The following is a 21811-nucleotide window of genomic DNA, read 5'->3' as shown; positions in this document are numbered from 1 at the left end:
CTTAAGCTTTTGCAACTGACGACACTTCCTGGACATATGGTTATCCAGGACCCCTGAGTTTGGAGCAGCCCTGCCATTCCTCTATCTATTAGATAATAAACCTTGGCACAACAAATGAACCCTGCTATTAATAAACCCTGTTGCTGCTCATATTAATAATCCTACCAATATTAATGATAATCTTACTACTGCTAATACTAAACATTACCAGTACTAATCTACCTTACCACTATCAATATACCCCACCAATACTAAAATATTAACAATAGTAATAACCTCACCAATAGTAATAAACCTTTCTAACGTCCTGTTCCATGATGTTCAAAATGCTCCATCCATCAATATTGGTGACCACGCTCTGGAAGTGGTTCACCTACCGAGGCTCAACTATCACCAGTAACCTGTCTCTCGATGCAGAAATCGACAAGCGCATGGGAAAGACTTCTACTGCTACGTCCAGACCGGCCAAGAAAGTGCGGGAAAATGGCGCACTGGCACGGAACACAAAAGACTGAGCGTATCAGGCCTGTGTCCTCTGTACCTTGCTCTATAGCAGCGAGGCCTGGACAACATATGTCAGCCAAGAGCGACGTCTCAATACATTCCATCTTCGCTGCCTCCGGAGAATCCTTGGCATCAGGTGGCAGGACCATATCTCCAACACAGAAGTCCTCAAGGTGGCCAACATCCCCAGCATATACACCCTACTGAGCCAGCGGCGCTTGAGATGGCTTGGCCATGTGAGCCGCATGGAAGATGGCAGGATCCCCAAGGACACATTGTGCAGCGAGCTCGTCACTGGTATCAGACCCATCGGCCGTCCATGTCTCCGCTTTAAAGACGTCTGCAAACGCGACATGAAGTCCTGTGACATTGACCACAAGTCGTGGGAGTCAGTTGCCAATGATTGCCAGAGCTGGCGGACAGCCATAAAGGCGGGGCTAAAGAGTGGCGAGTCGAAGAGACTTAGCAGTTGGCAGGAAAAAAGACAGAAGTGCAAGGAGAGAGCCAACTGTGTAACAGCCCTGACAACCAATTTTATCTGCAGCGCCTGTGGAAGAGTCTGTCACTCTAGAATTGGCCTTGATAACCACTCCAGGTGCTGCTTCACAAACCACTGACCACCTCCAGGCGCTTACCCATTGTCTCTCGATACAAGGAGGCCAAAGAAGAGTAATAAACCTTATTGAAAAATAAAAGATAAGTCTCACCAGCTAGCCACTTGTTACTTTATTTTTTTAATGCTTTTAAACTCCCAGTCCCTACACAGCAAATACTCACCAGCCAATCAACTCACTGCTTTCCTCTGACGTCATGGTTTGATTTTTGTTTTCTCTCTTCTTCAAACTCCAGCGCGTAGAGGTAGGAGGTTCCTCGCAGGTCCACCGCTGCTGCCACAGACTCTCTCCAGGTAAGAGAGCATTAGTTTTCACCCCCATAGCAGACCTCCCCGAAGTTCCAAGTGCCATAGACTGCACAAACATTGCGTTGTGTGCTTCCAATCACCAGCCTGGCATCTTTATCAATTGAAAGCGATCTCAACATCCAGCTGATATGCTATCACAGGCAATAAATGCATCATGCAGGTCTGTGTCAGTTATTCAGGGACCAATCATGACTCTTTGGTCCTGCCCAGTCCTCCATGCCACCTTTATTTCAACCAGGCTAGCAGAATATAGGCTGGCTATTGAGTGACAAGGGATATCACCTCCAGTAAGCTTTCACTTGCGGCTTCCTATCCCTTTGCCCTAGCTCCTGCATACTTGTGCCTGGTAAATCACCATGTGCTAATCCCTCCTCTAATCTAGCCTCTAAATTCCACATGATGTCAATCTCTGAGCTGGTGCTTTCGAGAGTCAGCCACGATGATGCTGCATTTTCAGGTGTACCAACATTTTCAACTGCTGAAATGAAAGAAAGGGATAAGCGTTAGCTTGTGGCATGAGGAAGTGCAGAGAGAGAGAAGTGAGTGTTGAAAGGATCCGCAGCTTGTCGATCAGAGTGTGTGAGATGAGGGAGAATTCAGAAGAAACAAAGAGGATCAGATATAAAGAAACCCTGCACAATGTCTCCTCCAGCATCACCAGTAGCCACGACCTCCACTCTGCCCCTTCCCATGATGGCCAGGCTCCTGTCTACAATGCACAGCAGGTTTGCAGACAAGATATTTCTCCCCTGGTGGTAGCCTGTTGCCTGATGTTTTTTGCAAACTTCACCTGCGAGAGTCGAATGCAGCAGTCTTGGTGGCATAGCTCAGTGTGTGTGTGCGCGTGTGAGTGCATGTGTGAGTGCGTGTGTGAGTATGTGTATGTGTGTGCGTATGTGTGCGTATGTGTGTGTGTGTGTGTGTGTGTGTGTCTGATGTGAGTTGTGGGTAATGAGGGGTGTAATAGTTGTGAGTGTATGAGTGTCATGTAGGCCCCCACCTGCCAAGAATGAGGCACATTAATTTTGCCACATGGACATTAAATTTTAAAATTGTTGCTGGAAAGAAATTAAGGCCTGTTACAAGGGGTTGCCAAGCCCCTGGCTGGAAGGACATTTTTGCATGTTATTAATAGACAGTACTTGGAAAGGACAAAGGGGCTACTCCCTGCTCCAATTTAATCCACAATGGACTTTTGATTACCAGACATTGAGGGTGGAGAAGTTCACATTCCAAGTTGACTGTTAAGGTGGCCGAATACACAAACGCACATGGTCACACCCACTAGTCACATGACTAACCTGCTGGGCAACCTGAGTTTTTTGAATTTGCACTTGCCACAGAGTTTTGAACTGCAGAAAGCACCTGGCTCCTGGATTGAGAACATCCCGTTCCTGTCTGCTCTCATCTCTCTCACCAGCTTCAGAATCCATTGAAGACATATGAACCCCGAGACAGAAAAGTCTCTGACAGTGAACAAGGTTTAAGAAGAATACTGGGCCCCAATGAAAAGCAAGATCTACCGACAAGTAAAGACTACAGCAAACTCAAAGCATAATAACAAAATCCTTCTTCAAAGATTGCCTCAAACCTCTCTACTTTATTTTTCTTCTGCTCTTTTCCTTCTCTATTTGCTTGCTCGCATGGGGCTCGGCATGTATCCATAGGCGTTAACTGAATTACAGTTTAAGTTTTAACAAATTTCACTTTTTCTTCTTTAAACCTAAGAAAGCCTGCTTGTGCTAATTTCTTCGCCTGATAATTGGAAAGCAGTGAACAAGGATTCACGAAGGGGGAGCTCAAAACACAGTGTGTTTAAAAATAAAACCCTGTTACAGTAAGACCAGGTGAAGGCTGAAAGGGAACCCTAGACCTCTTTCTCACCTGGTCGTAACAGTGAGCATAAGAAGGAGGTTTTGTGAACTGTGCTGAAGTGATTGCAGGACAGTGCAGGGTAGTGTGGGAGAGCAGTGTTGTAAGTATTGTAATTAATGTGGCTGTAAGTGGTGCCACTGTGAACAGAAAATATAACATCAGTCTTCTTACCTTCACAATTCTAGTTAGATCATTGAAGCTTTTTCCAACATTGCAGCCATGTTTTGGGGCAATACTCCTAGCATTGACATCCTCAGCTATCTTTTCCCACTTCCTCCTTAGTAGATGCCTGAAGGGTCTCCTGCTGCCTGGAGTAAAATGGAGGTCCCTCCTCCTCTCCATTTTCTGTACCATGGCCTCCAGTGCAGCATTGGTGAACATTGGTGACCACTCACTTCAGTCATTTCTTCCAGAACTTGCTGTGCTGTTTTTAAAGCTGGAATGCACCTCTACTTTAAGAGGTGTTGGCTGACTTTAAGTAGCATGCTGGAGCAGTTTGGCCCCCCTGATAGGCAGGCGGCCAATGAATAGCACTGCTTGCACATGCTATTTATTCTAATCAGCAGGCAGTACAAAACACCAATTGGCGTGCCGAGTCCAATATTGACAGCAATCTGATTTCTGAGCCAGTAAATCGAATTCTATTTGTATTAAATGGTATTCTGAGATGGTTACCGGTACCCTGGGGATTGAATTTCACAACTGTGTCCCATTATTCTGTGAGGGCCATAAAAGAATGGTGAGCAGAGTGCATAACAGCAAGGATCAACTGGTGACTGGTGGAAGAGATACACACCTAAATTCCCATCCTTCACAGACTGATCCCACTGGACAAAAACTTAGCCCCGGTGCTGGATTACTTTAAAGTCCAGACACCCTGCTATGTAAGACTCCATGAAGTGGAATATCATCTAAATATACCTTCTTAAAACTAAAGGAGACATACAAAAAAACAAAACCAATCATAGGTGAAAGAATACAACGTTGTGACAGGATACCACAGCATAACAAATTCCTTAGAACATGCACTCAGAATACTTGTTTTCAGTGTTTTAAATTTGAGTTGTTTTTTGTAGTAGTTGGTCACCTGTTTCACTTTTAAATATTTACATCGTATCATATCATCATTTACATCATATTTACATTGTGATCTGATGAGAATAATTCATTTTAAAGCATATACCCCTCAGGGTTTGCACCACAAAAGCAATTATTCCAGTAATTTGTTTCACCTCACGTTGTATCAATCCCTGGCATGACATAATCCCTGCTATAATCCTCATTACCATCTAAACAAATTACAAAATAAATCTGAGCTTACTTGTAAAGCTACAAAGACGTTAGCCAGAGCCTGGCCATAAGTGTCATGGCAATGAACAGCAAGGGCACTTTTCGGAATTTCTTTCATCACTGCTTCCAGCATTTTCTTCACATTGCCAGGAGTTCCTGTACCAGTTGTGTCCCCCAGTGAAATCTCATAGCAGCCCATACTGTACATTCTTTTGGCCACCTGGGGAAAAATTGATGAATTATGATACAGTATTTTACTTTTCACTTCAACAATAAAAGCAATAGATTCCCAGGATCTGGTTGTGTGTGTATATATATATATATATATATATATATATCTAAAACAGATATAGATAGATGCACCTGAACAAGGCAGTTTGCATTCACAAGTTTCAAAGGAGATGGATGCCGAAATGAGCAAAACTTGAACTAATATTTTTGTAGGTTTAATGCATTCAAAAGAGATTTCTGAGTTTAAGGAAACTTAAGAATTCCAAAATAAAAACAAAAAGTGCTGGAAATACTCAGCAGGTCTGGCAGCATCTGTGGAGAGAGAAACAGAGTTAACATTCCAGGTCTGTGACCTTTCTGTGGAGAACTTCTGATGAAAGGTCACAGACCTGAAACGTTAACTCTGTTTCTCTCTCCACAGATGCTGCCAGACCTGCTGAGTATTTCCAGCACTTTCTGTTTTTATTTCAGATTTCCAGCATCTGTGGTATTTTACTTTTATGTTAAGAATTACAATTTTTTAAAAGGTAAAATTACATTTCTAAAAATTACAGTGTTGTACAGAGAATCTTTGAAACATTTTTGATAGATTGAGTGGGTTAAAAGTTGAACTAATCTAATTTGATAATGAACTGTCAGCATGCATTGAGAAAATGGGGATCATAAACGATGAACTGGAGAGAATTCTTCAAAGTCTTTACAGACATGGTGGGCAAGGAAGCCTGATTAATATTACTTGTTTAGATTTTAAGAATTGTGAGACAAGGTTCCACATCTGCAAATACTGGCAAGAGATATTACATGCAAGTCGATATATAGCTGGCTTAAATAACAGAAAACAGGATAGACACAAAGAAGAGAACCTTTCAGACTAGGTAGAAGATATAAGTGGGGTATCACAGGGTTCAAACATTGGGAACATTGCTGTTTTAATGTATAAATTGTTTGGACATTTACAGATAGCACAAAAACAGGAAAAAGATTACATAATGTGAAAAAGACCTTGCATTCGCTTGGCACCTTTCATGGTCTCTGGGCAATGTAGCACTTTTGAAGTCACTTCAATATAGGGATGCATCACAAGGTTCTACAAATAGCAAGTGAGATTATCTATTTTCAGTGCTGCTGGTTAAGGGATAAATACTGGCTGGGAGACCTGGAGAACTCCCCTGCAATAATAGTCCCCAACTTTGGGGTGTAGGTTTCTTGTTGGCTTCCAAACACACCTCCACTAAACCCAGAAGCAGACACATTGGAACTCCCTGGTCTTCTTCAACTACTGTCAGGGGATCTTTTACATCCAGCTGAGAAAGTAGATAGGGTCTCAATTTAGAAAGACAGTATTTCCAACAGGCAAATTACGAGGGTTCAGCTTGAACCCACTACTTTCTGCCACAGAGGCAAGAGTGCTACCACTAAGCCAAGGCTGACACTGCATTCCAGCAAAATTCAAAAAGACTTTAGGTAGAAGATACAATTAAATGTATCCATTGGGGTAATTCTAACCCACAAGACTGCGTGAGTTGGGAGCAGGCAGATGGGTTTAAAATGTTTGATTTTTCAATCATTGGTACAACCCAGATCCAAACTTCTGTGTTTAGTGGAGATGTGTTTTGGGTGCCGCAAGATACCTAGACATCAAAGTCAGGGAATGAATTAATGCAAGCTGGTGGGTGGTTATTGGCGCAATTAATGTTGTTAGGAGAATTTAATGAGGTTTTTCCTAATTGGTTTTAACTTCACTCCAAATTTAATGGGCGGAATTTTATCAGCCCTCTAGGGACAGACAAGAAGGCAGGGGGTGGGTATTATAAAATAGCAAGGGAAGGTGGGGGGGGTGCAATGCCCATCGCCTTCCTGACAACATTCAATTTTGCCAACATTCAATTTTGCCAGGGGTGGAGAAGGTGGAGAATGGCCTTCCCACCCACAGGCCAATTGAGGCCCTTAAGTGGCCAATTAATGGACACTTAAGGGCCCCGCTGCCACTGTTATTTTACTGGCAGAAGCAGGTGGCCTCCCTGTGGGCTGGTGGGCCCTCCTGCTTGGGCAATCTGTGGCTCAAGGAGGGCCCACGGTGGCAAAGGCCGCTCCTTCGCCAACACCCTCCCTTCCCTCAACAACCAACCCCTAAAACCCTCGCCAGGGCCTGCCTGACTGGCCCCAGCGAACCTGCCCCAACTTACTGCCTCTCTGAGGCTCCAGCACTGCTCCTGGTCCCGGGTCAACTGCAGTACCAACAGTGGCTCCTGCTCCTGGTGGCAATGCTGAGACTGCTGAGCTGCCAGCCTTCTGATTGACCAGCAGCTCTTGAAGGTGACAGGGACCAGAGCGCTGCACAGTTAACTGCCTGAGCAGCATAAAATGCAGCCAGGGATCACACACAATGGCCAAGCAGGGTTCTCCTTGCTTTTCTAGAACAGCATCGGGACCCCCTCCGACTGCAGAAAATTCAGCCCAACGTATACGGAATGGGGTTCCCGAGGCTTGGGAAACAGAGGCATGTTTTTGGCAGCAGATGTTAGCATGGCATTGTCCTTTCTCAATAAAACCTCATATATTGCAGCGACTGTCTCAGCTCCCTCTGGCAAATGTTTAGCAGAGTGTGCTGTGTATACTGCTATTTTTGGCCTTAGAAGGCTCAAACTAAGATCAGGATGCGAGGGGCTTTTGATGTGTTTGACAGCATATCGAAGAGGGAGACTATCATCATTCATTGTAGCAATGATGTGCTATGGTAGGAGCACAGGAGTGGGGTAGGCAGGAGAGCTGTGCACAGGAGGGAGGTGCATAGTTGAGTGGTCACCGCTCTTTGTGTGAAGGTCTTCTGCTTTGTGATTTTGAGCGAAGCGGTCTTGCTCTGGCACATTTTCCCATAATGACCAATCTTTTTACAGTTAAAACATTCCACTTTACTAGCCCGGCACTGCTCCTGTCTGTGGGTCTTGGCTCCACAGCACCAGCACGGTTTCCCTGCGTCATGCATCTTCTCACCTGTGTGTGTCTTCTTCTCCACAGATTGCCTCGCCGTCTTTGGCTTCAAAATCTGTACAGTCATTGGATTTTCTCTAATCCAAAGCTTCTCTTCAGTTCCCAGAATGGCTTTATTTTGTTTACGGACTTCCGCCTGTTGTACAATCTGAATTGCCTTCTCAAGTGTAAGGACATTTTTCAACTGTAAGAGATCTGACAAAGATTCATCAGCTCTTCCGACAACTATTCGGTCCCTTATTAGTTCCGCCTTTAATTCTCCATAGTCACATCCCTCAGCTAATCTATACAGATCATTTATAAAAGAATCTAAGGATTCACCTATCCTTTGGACCCACTTGTTAAATTTTGCTGTTTCCAGTATTTTGTTGCTGTGTAAATTAAAATATTTGTCTAAGGCTTGAAGTACATCCTCAAATTTATCAGAAGCCTCGTTTACCCCTTGCCTCACAATCATGTCGTCTGCAATTGCACCCATAGAATATAAGAGGGTATTTACTTGCTCTGCTTCTGATTTAGTGTGGAATTGGGAAGCAATCCTCCATTGTAGGAAATTTTTTCTCCATAAGGAACAATTTTGTACCTGATTGGGTCCTTACTGATCGTGGAAACTTTCAGATATTCCCAATTTCGGGTCCATTTTCTTCCCTAGGTTTAGGATTTTATTTTCCTTTATTTTTGTTTTTAGGGTATTCCCCTGTCTCTTTAAATGGTTGAGGCTTTGCTGAAGGTGTTCGCCATCTTTCAGGGGATTTCCCACACTTTCTGACAGGTTCCCCGCTTTTTCTCTGTGGTCTGGTTGGGTATTGGATACTGACTGCGCCCGACTCCTGAATCACCTTATCACCCAATTGACCTCTCTCCTGCTTTTTTCTTGACCCAGTGTGCTGTTAGTCAAGAATGGCCTCTTTGAAATTATCTCACCCGATACTGGACTCGCTGGATCTGGGTGTTCTGTTGCAGAGCACCATGCTTCTGTGGTGCAGTCTGAAAGCCTGCACGGCTGACTCACCAGCAGTCCACCTCTTCTTAGGGTGCGGAGCAGCTCTGGAGCTCGGAACAGACCCCCGATAAGATCTGCTCTTCTCCTGGCACTACTGCTTTTCAATATTTTCTAGTTGTTATAACCACTGCCACTGTGTTGTGTATTGTTGTTGTAGTTGTAGTGTAGTAATGGCATTGTACAGAAAGTCTCAGAGTCTGGATAAGGTCAACTAATAACTCTTATTATTTACACAACACTACACTCTCCACAAGCCTCCTTAGCTGGTACCCTACGTGCCACTACTCGCTTCTTCCAAATCGCAGTACCAAGTGATTGTTATATCATCACCCTTACGGTAGGAGGTGTTGCTCACTGTGTCTCTGGCAATAATCCTTGCATGTCCTTATATTACACATCTCTCTCCTGTGCATCTCTCTCTTGTGCACCTCCCTCCTGAGTACCTCTCTCCTGTGCATCTCTCCCTTGTGCGTCTCTCTCTTGTGTGCCTCCCTCCTGAGCACCTCCTGTGCACCTCTCCCTTGTGTACGTCTCCCTTGTGCACATCTCCCTTATGTACCTCTCCCTTGTGTACCTCTCCCTTGTGCACCTCTCCCTTGTCCACCTCTCCCTCTGTGTACCTCTCCCTTGTGCACCTCTCCCTTATGTACCTCTCCCTTATGTACCTCTCCCTTGTGTACCTCTCCCTTATGTACCTCTCCCTTGTGCACCTCTGCCTTGTGCACCTCTCCCTCTGTGCACCTCTCCCTTGTGCACCTCTCCCTTATATACCTCTCCCTGTGTACCTCTCCCATGTGTACCTCTCCCTTATGTACCTCTCCCTTGTGCACCTCTCTCTTGTGCACTTCTCCCTCTGTGGATCTCTTCCTTGTGCACCTTCCTCCTGCGCATCTCTTTCTCCTGTGTATCCCCCTCCTGTGTAAATCCCTCCAAAGATGGGTGGGAATGCAAGCTGCAAGAAGGACACAAAGATGCTACAAAAAGATATCGACAGGTTAAGTGAGTGGGCAACACAGTGGCAGATGGAGTATAAAGGGGGAAGTATGAGGTTATTCACTTTGGTAGTTAGAATCGAAAAGCATTTTAAAAGGTGTGAAACCTGTAAATGTTGATGTTCAGAAAGACTTGGGTGTACTTGTACAAGGAACACAGACAGTTAACATACAGGTACAGCAAGCAATTGGAAAGGCAAATGGCATGTTGGCCTTTATTGCGAGGGGATTGGAGTACAGGTTTTTTGTGAGTCCACGCCTGTATTACTGTGTGCAATTTTGGTCCCCACATTAAGGAAGGACATACTTGCACTGAAGGCAGTACAGCGAAGGTACACTAGATTGGTCCCTGGGACGAGAGGGCTGTCCTGTGATGAGAGGCTGAGTAAATTGGGTCTATATTCTCTGGAGTTGAACAATGAGAGGTGATCTCATTGAAATATTCAAGATTATGAAGGTGCTTGATAGGGTCGACCCTGAGAGATTATATCCGCTGGTCAGGGAATCTAGAACACGGGGGCACAGTCTCAAGATAAGTGGCTGATAGTTTAGAACTGAGATGAGGAGAAACTTCTTCACTCAAAGGGTTGTGAATCTTTGGAATTCCCTAACCAAAGGGTTGTGGTTGCACCATTGTTAAATGTATTTAAAGCTGTGGGAGACAGATTTTTGGTCTCTCAGGGAATCAAGAGGTACGGGGAGCAGGTGGGAAAGTGGAATTGAAGCCGAAGATCAGCCATGATCATATTGCATGGCGGAGCAGGCTCGATGGGCCACATGGTCTACTCCTGCTCCTGCTCTTATGTTCTATGCACCTCTCTCCTGTGCACTGTTGTATGTTTGTTTAGTCCAGCTAGGATATTTACTGAGTCTTCAGGAAGTTTAACATTATTTTATTACATATTAACTATATACAGCTTTATACGAGTCTGTCTAATGCCATGCTACTTCTTCTTCAAGTCTCTTTCATATGTGATTTCTTACATCGTCATAGTGGCAAGTATTACTGACACGGTCCCAACATTAACCCTTTGAAACCCTTACACGACATGCACCTCTCAACAGTTCACCTCCCTCCTGTGCATCTCCCTCCTGTGAAACTCCCTCCTGTGCACCACCCTCCTGTGCACCTCCCTCCTGTGCGAAATTAAGGACCCAAATCAAGGATTTTGGATGGCGGACATCTATGTAAATGGACATCTAATGAATTTCAAACTGGACACAGGTGCTAGTGTCACAGTTCTGTGAGACCAAGAGCCATGATTGATGAGACATTTCCTACAACTGGGGGATACACAATTCCATGGTCCAGGTGGGATCCAACTGGAAGTGAAGGGTAAACTTCAAGCAACTCTCCAATATAAAGGGATACAAATTATGGAAAACCTTTACGCCTTGCAAAACCAAGAATTTCCCATCCTAAGTAGAAAAGCATGCTTAGACCTGCAGCTGATCAAGAAGATTGAGGAAGTCAAATGGCCACAGGTAAACAGTTGCCTTCAAGCAGACTACCCAAAACTTTTCACAGGACTTGGAAGACTCAAGACAGAGTATAGAATCACACTTAAAGAAAATGCCAGGCCAGTGTGTTTCTTCACACCAAGAAAGATACCTCACATGTTAATGAACTAAGTTCAAGACCAGTTGGATGAGATGATAAGAACGGGGGACATTTCTCCTGTTATGCAACCAATGGAGTGGTGTTCGGCCATGGTTCCTGTCCCAAAACAAAATGGAGCTGTATGTATTTGTGTGGTTTTAACAAAGCAGTAGTGTGTAAGATTCACCCAATGACCACGGTGGATGAGGGTTCTCGTAGGCCTATATACTTAGAGAAAATTGTCTCAGAGCACCATGTTTACCAAACTCTATGCCAATAGCGGGTTTTGGCAGGTAGCCTTATATGAGACCTCAAGATTGCTAACTACTTTTATCACACCTTTCGGGAGGTTTAGTTTCAATCAGTTACCATTTGGGATAACCTCCACACCAAAGATCTTCCAAAGGTCTATGTCTAACATCTTAGAAGAGCTCAAAGGAGTTACCTGTCACATGGATGACATCCTGATACATGGGCAGTCAGTAGAGGAACATGACCAAAGAGTTCGAGCAGTTCTACAATGACCTCAGGAAGCAGGGCTAATTCTGAATGAGAAGTGCAAATTTTCCAAGACCTCAATTCGTTTCTTGGGACACACAGTAAGCAGTAAAGGTCTAATGGCAGATCCACAGAAGACATGAGCCATTACAAAATTCCCTACTCCAACTTCTGTTCAGCAACTCCAAGGATTCCTGGGAATGGTGAATCAATTAGCCAAATTTCTATCTCATTTAGCGTAGGTAACAGAACCGCTAAGACAACTTCTCAAAAAAGATCAAGCGTGGTGTTGGCGTTCACACCAAGAACAAGCATTCCAGAAGTTTAAAGAGATGCTTGTATCCCCGGACATTCTGGCACACTATAACCCTAAACTACCAACGATGATAGTGGCAGACGCCTCCTCAACTGGGTTTGTGGCAGTCCTTTACCAGGAGCAACCAGAGGGTTCTCATAGGCTTACTTACTACGCATGTAGAGCTTTGTCCGAGATGGAGACAAGGTAGGCAGGGATTGAAAAAGAAGCATTTGCTGTCACATGGGCATGTGAAAAATTTCCTGACTAACTCGTTGGATTGAGAGTCGTCATCGAGAAAGATCATAAACCTTTGGTATCTTTGTTGGATGAAAAGGAGATCACAAAAATGCCTCCAAGAAGCCAAAGATTTTGTTTAAGATTGATGGGATATACCTATGAGACAGTATACATCCAGGAGCAGATACAAACTTCTGCTGAAGTGCTATCCAGAGTGACAGTAGACCATCCAACACAAGATGTGAATTATGTGCACAGGATAGAGTCACATTCACAATACACTGCACAAAATTGGCCAGCAAGCAAACAGAAATTCCAAGAAATCTGTCAAGCCCAAAATAGCAACGAAGAATGTATTCGCATAAGACAATATTACACACAAGGATGGCCACAGGAATGTCCTAGTGGAAAATAATGAAAGCGTTCTATGAAAATAGAAATACTTCATGATTAGCGACAATTTGCTTGTTTACAATGACAAGACTAGTCATTCCCAGTTCAATGAGTTCAGATATCTTAGAATGTCTGCATCATCACCATATGGGAACAACGCAGTGGATAGCAAGGGCACAATCATCAGTGTGATGGCCAGCAGTATCCAAAGACATCGAGCATCTGATCCAGAACTATCAGATCTGCACAATGTAAAGACCAGATCAGTGAGAATCTCTGTTAACTACTCCATTTCCAACCAGACCTTGGCAACGGCTGGGAATGGATTTAATCGCATTCAACAGGAAGTCCTACATAATCATCATTGATTACTTCTCAAGGTGGATAAAAGTGTGAAGGTTGCATTCAATGACAACCAAAGCTGTTATTAGAGTTCTACAAGATACCTTTGCAACATATTATATCCCTTAAGAAGTACAGACAACAGACCACAGTTTGCAAATGAGTATTTCAGATTGCGACAAGAATGGGATTTCAACATCTCACAAGTTCACCACGTTACCCACAGTCGAATGGTGAAGTGGAAAGAGGTGTAAGAACCATTGAGTCCTTATTGAAGTAAAATGAAGATCTTCCAACCTCACTTCTAATTTATCAATCTACACCATTGATGTGTGAATTATCACCTGCAGTTATTGATGGGCAGGAAGATAAGAACGCAACTTTCTGCATTGCCTAAAAAATTGCTTCCAGTATTGAATGTCCGGGACTACGAGGGTGTAAGAGACTGGGAAACACTTATAGAAGGCAACAGACTCGAAATTACAACAAAAGATTTCATGCCAGAGACTTACCAAAACTGTATAACGACCAAAGAGCATGGATATGTGACCTAGAAAGGGAAAGTACTGTAATCCACAGAGATGAAAACTACCAGAGATTGTATGTGGTACACATAACTGAAGGAAAAATACGTAGAAATAGAAGAAACATTATCTCTATACCCTAGAAGCAACAGTCGATCATTCATTTGGAAGACCCAGATGAAGATGAACAAACCTAAAATAAACAGATAATACTATAATCCTTCGTAAAGATCAACCAAGTCAGCGATCCAGACTTACATGGAAGATTACTGATCATCCCAATCCTACTACAACAAGGTCAGGGTGAGTCACAAAGCCTCCTAACAGATGAAATCTGTGAAGTCAGAGACTTGGAGGGAGAAAGGGTAGAAGATAAAGTCAGTAATGTATATATGTTTAAGAAAATGTTGGATAATGAATTGGGGGGTTGCGGATGTAGTATAAGGACATGTAAATGTTAATGCAAGAGACAGAATGAGCAACCCCTCCAACTGTAGGGGTGATGATGTAACAAGTGATTTAGTACTGAACTTTGGAAGAAGCAAGTAGGGTGATAGCTAAGGAGGCTTGTGGAGAGTGTAAAAAGTGTTGTGTAAATAATAAAAGAGTTATTACTTGACCTTATCCAGACTCTGAGATTTTCTCTGCAACGCCTTTGCTATACTACAACTGCAACACCAACAACAATGCAACAAGACGCACAGGAGAGAGATGCTCAGAAGAGAGGTGCACAGGACAGAGATGCATAGGAGAGAGCTGTTCAGGAAAGAGATGTACAGGAGGGAGGTGTACAGGAGAGAGATGCACAGGAAAGAGGTGTACAGGATAGAGATGCACAGGAGAGAGGTGCACAGGAGAGAGATGCACAGGAAAGAGGTGTACAGGATAGAGATGCACAGGAAAGAGATGCACTGGAGAGAGGTGCGCAGGAGAGAAATGCACAGGAGAGAGGTGTACAGGATAGAGATGCACAGGAAAGAGATGCACTGGAGAGAGATGCACAGGTGAGAGGTGCAGAGGAGGTGCACAGGATAGAGATGCACAGGAGGGAGGTGCACAAGAGAGAGATGCACAGGAGAGGGGCCCAGATCACAGGAGGTACTTCCCATGTCACAGAGTTTACAAACAGAGGCTCAGTTTCCTTTAACTCTCGGAAAAGTGGTTCCTGCACAGTTTGAGGTTATCGCAGCAGGTGGTGGCAAACATCCCGGGTTCGATTCCGGGTACTGCCTGTGTGGAGTTTGCAAGTTCTCCCTGTGTCTGCGTGGGTTTTCTCCGGGTGCTCCGGTTTCCTCCCACAAGCCAAAAAAAGACTTGCAGGTTGATAGGTAAATTGGCCATTATAAATTGTCACTAGTATAGGTAGGTGGTAGGGAAATATAGGGACAGGTGGGGATGTTTGGTAGGAATATGGGATTAGTGTAGGATTAGTATAAATGGGTGGTTGATGTTCGGCACAGACTCGGTGGGCCGAAGGGCCTGTTTCAGTGCTGTATCTCTAATCTAATCTAATCTAATCTAATCTGCTGTCTCTTTGAGGAAGACCTGCTCCCTCCAGGACCTGGTGGCCACACACTACCAGTGGCTGTGAAAGTGACCACCACCCTCAACCTTTCTCGCCTCCATATCATTCGATGCACTACCGGAGACATATCCAGGGTTTCCCAGTCAACTGCACATAAATGCATCTAGCAGGTCACTAATGGATTGTATTCCAGGGCCTATAAACTTCTCCTGTGATGGTATAAACCAGGCTGAGCAGGTACTTGGATTCATGTCTCTGGCTGGCTTCCGGCAGGTACAGGGTGCCATTGACTGCACACATGGGGTAATTCAAGCACCACCACTGCAACTAGGATCTTTTTAAACCACAAAGGATGTTCATCCATCGATACAGTGTGAAACCAGAAGAAAAGGCTCATGTGGATGTGCACCAGATTCCCTCCGAGCTGTCATGTTGCTTTCATACTGCAGCAGTCCAACATTCCAGACCTTTTCATTCTAGAATACAGACTTAACCACTGCCTGGTAGGAGACTTGTGACACCCCTTAACATTTGGATCATGACATCTGTGAGGAACCGCAGGATTGCTACAAGAAGAACTAGATGACTATCAGGTGTGTTATAAAGCAAGCCGCTGGAATGTGGAAAATGCACCTCAGGTGCCTAGACAGTACAGGTTCAGTACTCATCGGCGAGGGGCTACAGATGACACTGAACAGCAGAGAGTATTGCAGGTGGAAGAGGAGGAGGAATTACCTCATCACTCATTTAGGATGAGGAGACATAGAGGAGGAGGATGCATACTGGGGCACTCATTGTCAGAGCAGCGGCTGACATTGATGCCAGGGGTGCCCAAATACTGCAAGTAAAATTCAAGCAAATGTGAGATTGCTGCAGTCCACTCCCACCACCAGGACCAACCTCCCTTTCCCTTTGCACTAAACAGTCCTTCAAACACACACCTACTGATTGCACATTCACCCGAAGGGTCCCATCACGTATTGACATCCAACATGAAACAAGTGAAAGTGTGAGTTGGCACTCAGAATGCAATAATGAGCAAGACATGCAAATTGAGCTAATCAATAAATTTTATGGGGCATTATGAGAAAATGGAAACTTAGCAATGCAACATTTTTCCAAAAACCCATGTGCATAGCCTCGGTGAATTACAAAATCTTGAACTTCAGTTTCCTACCACTTCTATGTGGTGCATCACGTAAGGTTTCAGCAGAGATAGAGACAGGCTGCTCAGACCTCTACTCGGTCTGCTGAGCTGCACCTCTGGAAATTGGAGCCCCCGAGGACCCTGACAAAGTCTTCTCCACCTATACCTGGCTTGGAGGAGATCAGTAACATGTTTTAAGGCCATGGATAAATTTTAAGATGGCAGTCAAGTCAGCATCCAAAGTCTGCATGGCCAAGGTCCTAGACTGCATGGACTCATTTGTGAACTGTGCTTGAAACTCCATGGAGGCAGCCACTCACTCCATGGCAGATATTCTCACAATACCTTGCACCACTAATCCATTAGTGATTGAGTTGGACTCCTCCGTCCTCTCCGCTGTTGTGGGAAGTGTGCGTGGCACATCTGTCGGTACCTGGCTAAGTTGTTGTTGCACCTCTAGCATTCTCCATCTCAATGATAGCCCCTGGGGTTCAGCATCTGTGTCCAGCTGAGCAGAGTTTGGAGAGGATTGTACACCCTAACATGGACTCGCCACTGCTGTTCCTGCTACCAGCGTTTGCTCATGCTCACTTTTGAGATGTCAACATTTTTTTATTTTTTCACGTGATGTGAGTATCGGTGGCAAAGACAGCATTTATTGCCCATCCCTAATTGCCCTTGAGAAGATGGTGGTGAGCCGCCTCCCTGAACTGCTGCAGTCCATGTAGGGTAGGTACACACACAGTGCTGTTAGGAAGGGAGTTCCAGGATTTTTACCCAGCGGACAGTGAAGGAACGGTGATATAGTTCCAAGTCAGGATGGTGTGTGACTTGGAGGGGAACTTGCAGGTGGTGGTGTTCCCATGCAACTGCTGCCCTGTCCTTCTAGTTGGTAGAGGTCGTGGGTTTGGAAGGTGCTGTTGAAGGACCCTTGGTGAGATGCTGCAGTGCATCTTGTATATAATACACACTGCTGCCACCGTGTGCCGGTGGTGGAGGGAGTGAATGTCTAAGGTGGTGGATGGGGTGCCGATCAAGTGGGATGCTTTGTCCTGGATGTTGTTGAGCTTCCTGAGTGTTACTGAAGCCACACTCATCCAAGTGGATAGTATTCCATCACACTCCTGACTTGTGCCTTCTAGATGGTGAACAGGCTTTGGGAAGTCAGAAGGTGAGTTACTCGCCACAGAATTCCCAGCCTCGGACCTGCACATGCAGCCATAGTATTTATATGGTTGGATTTCTGGTCAATGGTGACCCCCAGGATGTTGATGGTGGGGATTCAGCGGTGTTGAATGTCAAGGGGAGATGGTTAAGTTCTCTAAAATAAAAGCAAAATACTACGCATGCTGGAAATCTGAAATAAAAACAGTAAGTACTGGAAATACTCAGCAGATCTGGCAGCGTCTGTGGAGAGAGAAACAGAGAAACTTTTATCTCCATGACCTTTCATCAGAACATTGGATTAGATTCTCTCTTGCTGGAGATGATCATTGCCTGGCACTTGTGTAGTGCAAACATTACTTGCCATTTAACCCAACCTGAATGTTCTCCAGGTCTTGCTGCACATGGACATGGACTGTTTCAGGATCTGAGGAGTTGCTAATGGTACTGAATGCTGTGCAATCATCAGCGATCACCCCCACTGGAATCACTAGGTAAAAACTCAACTGTCTAAATGGACCTACCAAAATGCAAGTATCCTATGATGGTGCACCCTCAGAAGGAATGAGGTCCTCTGAGGAATCATCCTCATGCCTGTCCAGCAACACTTGCTGTACTCCTGAAGTCCTGGAAGTTCAGTCATTAATGAAATAAAGTCAGCATATGTGTCAGAGATATTTGTAATTCTGTCACCAATGACCTGTGAGCTTCCTTGCTCTCCATCTCCGATTCAGAGGGATGCAGATGTGTCACTTATCTCCAGGGCCTGCTCCTCTGCATCTGTGAGCTGAACTACTTGTAGCAGTCTGCCTGTAGTCTCTGCCCCCTCCCTGATATTTTGCATTCTATTTTCCTGCAAGGGGTCCAGAAACAGAACTGTGAGAGAACGAAGGTCAATGAGAGCAAGGCAGTCAGTGATGGTGACTATGAGACATATGAACCATATTGCATAAGGACTGGAATGAGTAGCAACAGTGCATGGATAAATGTGGATGTGCTGAAGTGCACAGAGAGTTAAGGCTGAAAGTTGTGAGCAGTGATGTGATGGTGAACACTTCGCAAGACAATGTTTAAGGTGGTGATGATTTATACCACAGGATGTAGGTGAATCAGCAAATGTACTCACTTTTCCTGGCCTGGTTAGGTCATTAAACCGCTTCTTACACTGCATCCAACACGAGGCACAATACTCTTGCTGTTCACCTTCTCAGCCACCTCCAACCACACCTTCTTGGTGAGGGCTGCGGGTTTCTTCCTCCCATTGCTGAGGTAAAGTATGTCCCTCCCACTCCTAACTACACCCAGCAGTAATTCCAGGGAGACATCATTGAATATGCCCTTGCTCTCTGCTCTCCATCCATCCTGAATACCTCCAATTTCTATTTGTGGACTGTTCCTTTAAATAGGTGCATATCAGGCCCAAAGTGCAGCTTGGAGACTCAAAGCTCAGGAGTCAAAATTAATTACTACAGCAGAGTTGAGATCACAGATCTCCACCCACTCAGTTTCACCCACATATTTCCACCACCTTTAGATTAATATTAGGGCCCAAGTGTAAAATAATGCACTTGGGAGTAAGAAACAAAAAGGAGTGTGTGTTAAATGGAAGAATCCTGGATCATACTGTTCAGGAAAGAGGTCTCAGCCTAGAAGTTATTTTGGTGCACTATTTAGCAATTAACAATGAATTATTTTTTCGGTGTATTTTCATCTATCTATCAACCCTCACATTGTTGTTAAGTTACTGAATGATTGGATAGTTTGATGGTTGGGTGAATGGAATATTCACCTTCGCAGTTGCTAGATGGAAGGAACTGAATGACAAAAATTGAGGGTTTTGGTAACCTTGGCACCTCTGGCAATGCAATCACTACACTGAAGATTGTGTTCAGGTCTTTCTTAACTCTGTAACTGTCATTCTTTTAAACCTGACCTTCCACAACAGCCCAAACCGGTCATTGCGCCTATCTTCCATTTGGCAAGTCTCTACCCAGCTTCTTCTCCCTGAGTAAATCCAGTGTCAGGGAGACACTGAAAGCAATCCCCACTGCAGTAAACTTTTTATTCATAGAAAATATGTGAAACTTCAGCTGTTCCTTCTGAATCTTGACATGCAAGAACCTGCTTCAGCCAAATTAAAGGGCAGGATTTTACCAGCTTTTTGGGGATAGGCTGGAGGGAGGAAGGCTGGCAAAATGGCACGGGGGAACAGAGGGTGGTGTGCCCATCATCTTCCCACCATCCAGCCATCTTGAGAGCGGTGGGAAAGGTGGCAGATGATCTGCTCGCCCCGAGGCCAACTGAGTCCTTAAGTGGCCAATTGAGGGCCTTTTCCCACCTCTGTTGCTATTTTACCAGTACTTGAGAGCCCTCGGCTGTGTGGGAAGACTGTCCGAGCAAACCCTGGCTGCCTCATGGTGAACTCCGAGGTGGGGGCCTTCCTTTGTGGGCATGCTTTGGGGCACCCCAGTGGAAATGGTCACCCCCCCATAGCAAGGGTGCCACTTGTCCTCAGCTGCCTTTCTGGCCCAGGTGCCCCCAAGCTCCACTTGCCCTTGAGGGTGCACAGACATTGATGTACTATGCTATGGGCCCTGACAATATTCCGGCAATACTGAAGACCTGTGCTCCAGAACTGGCCACGCCCCTAGCCAAGTTGTTCCGGTACAGCTACAACACTGGCATTTAACCGGCAATATGGAAAATTGCCCAGGTTTGTACTGTACACAAAAAGCGTGACAAGTCCAACCCGGTCAGTTACCACCCCATCAGTCGACTCTCAATTATCAGTAAAGTGATGGAAGGTGTCATCAACAGTGCTATCAAGCGGCACTTGCTCAGCAATAACCTGCTCAGTGATGCTCAGTTTGGGTTTCGTCAGGGCCACTCAGCTCCTGACCTCATTACAGCTTTGGTTCAAACATGGACAAAAAAGCTGAACTCAAGAAGTGAGGTGGGAGTGTCTGACCTTGACATCAAGGCAGTATTTGAACGAGTATGGCATCAAGGAGCCCTAGCAAAACTGGAGTCAATGAGAATCAGTGGGAAAACTCTCCGCTGGTTGGAGTCATACCTAGCGCAAAGGAAGATGGTTGTGATTGTTGGAGGTCAATCATCTCAGTTCTAGGATATCACTGCAGGAGTTCCTCAGGGTAGTGCCCTAGGCCCAACCATCTTCAGCTGCTTCATCATAAGGTCAGAAGTGGGGATATTTGCTGATGATTGCACAATGTTCAACACCATTCACGACTCCTCAGATAGTGAAGCAGTCCGTGTATAAATGCAGCAAGACTTGGACAATATCCAGCTTGGGCAGATAAGTGGCAAGTAACATTTGCGTCATACAAGTGACAGGTAATGACCATCTCCAACAAGAGAGAATCTAACCATCTCCCCTTGACATTCAATGGCATTACGATCAATGAATCCCCCACTATCAACAACCTGGGGGTCACCATTGACCATAAACTGAACTGGAGTAGCCATATAAATACCCTGGCTACAAGAGCAGATCAGAGGCTAGGAATCCTGCGGTGAGTAACTCACCTCCTGACTCCCCAAAGCCTGTCCACCATCTACAAGGCGTAAGTCAGGAGTGTGATGGAATACTCTCCATTTGGCTGGACGGGTGTAGCTCCAACAACACTCAAGAAGCTCGACACCATCTAGGGCAAAGCAGCCCGCTTGATTGGCACCCCATCTACAAACATTCACTCCCTTCACCACCGACACACAGTGGCAGCAGTTTGCACCATCTACAAGATGCACAGCAGCAACGCACCAAGGCTCCTTAGACAGCGCCTTCCAAACCCGTGACCTCTACCAACTAGAAGGACAAGAGCAGCAAATGGGAACACCATCACCTGCAAGTTCCCCTCCAAGCCAAACACCATCCTGACTTGGAATTATATCACCGTTCCTTCACTATCGCTGGGTCAAAATCCTGGAAGTCACTTCCGAGCAGCACTGTGGGTTTAGCTAACCCACATAGACTACAGCGGTTCAAGAATATGGCTCACCACCACCTTCTCAAGGGCAATTAGGGATGGGCAATAAATGCTGGCCTAGCCAGCAATGCTCACATCCCATGAATGAATAGTAATAAAAAAAAGAGCTTCAGTGACCTACCTTATACAGCAATGAGCAGCAATGGATGCCAAACTATGAACTATTGGAGATGTAATTTGCTCCAATCTGGAAGGAGCCCGCGCAAAGAAGTTGAAAGCCACGGTCACCTTCACAGCTACTGATAATGCTGTCCTCGCCCTGCTCTGA

At 45.0% G+C, this 21811-nt stretch overlaps 1 protein-coding gene across 1 annotated transcript in view; it reads right to left on the bottom strand.

Moving 5' to 3' along the window:
* hmgcll1 (3-hydroxymethyl-3-methylglutaryl-CoA lyase like 1) overlaps positions 1-21811 on the bottom strand; it is a 260435-nt gene that overhangs the window by 105055 nt on the left and 133569 nt on the right. The window contains exon 7 of the mRNA XM_068017323.1: positions 4623-4811. Coding sequence (XP_067873424.1) covers positions 4623-4811 — 189 coding nt within the window. The remainder of the gene's footprint in view (positions 1-4622; positions 4812-21811) is intronic.

The sequence above is a fragment of the Heterodontus francisci genome, chromosome 3 (genome assembly GCF_036365525.1).
Source record: "Heterodontus francisci isolate sHetFra1 chromosome 3, sHetFra1.hap1, whole genome shotgun sequence".
Taxonomy (NCBI): domain Eukaryota; kingdom Metazoa; phylum Chordata; class Chondrichthyes; order Heterodontiformes; family Heterodontidae; genus Heterodontus; species Heterodontus francisci.
This window is presented reverse-complemented; position numbering and strand designations above follow the sequence as displayed.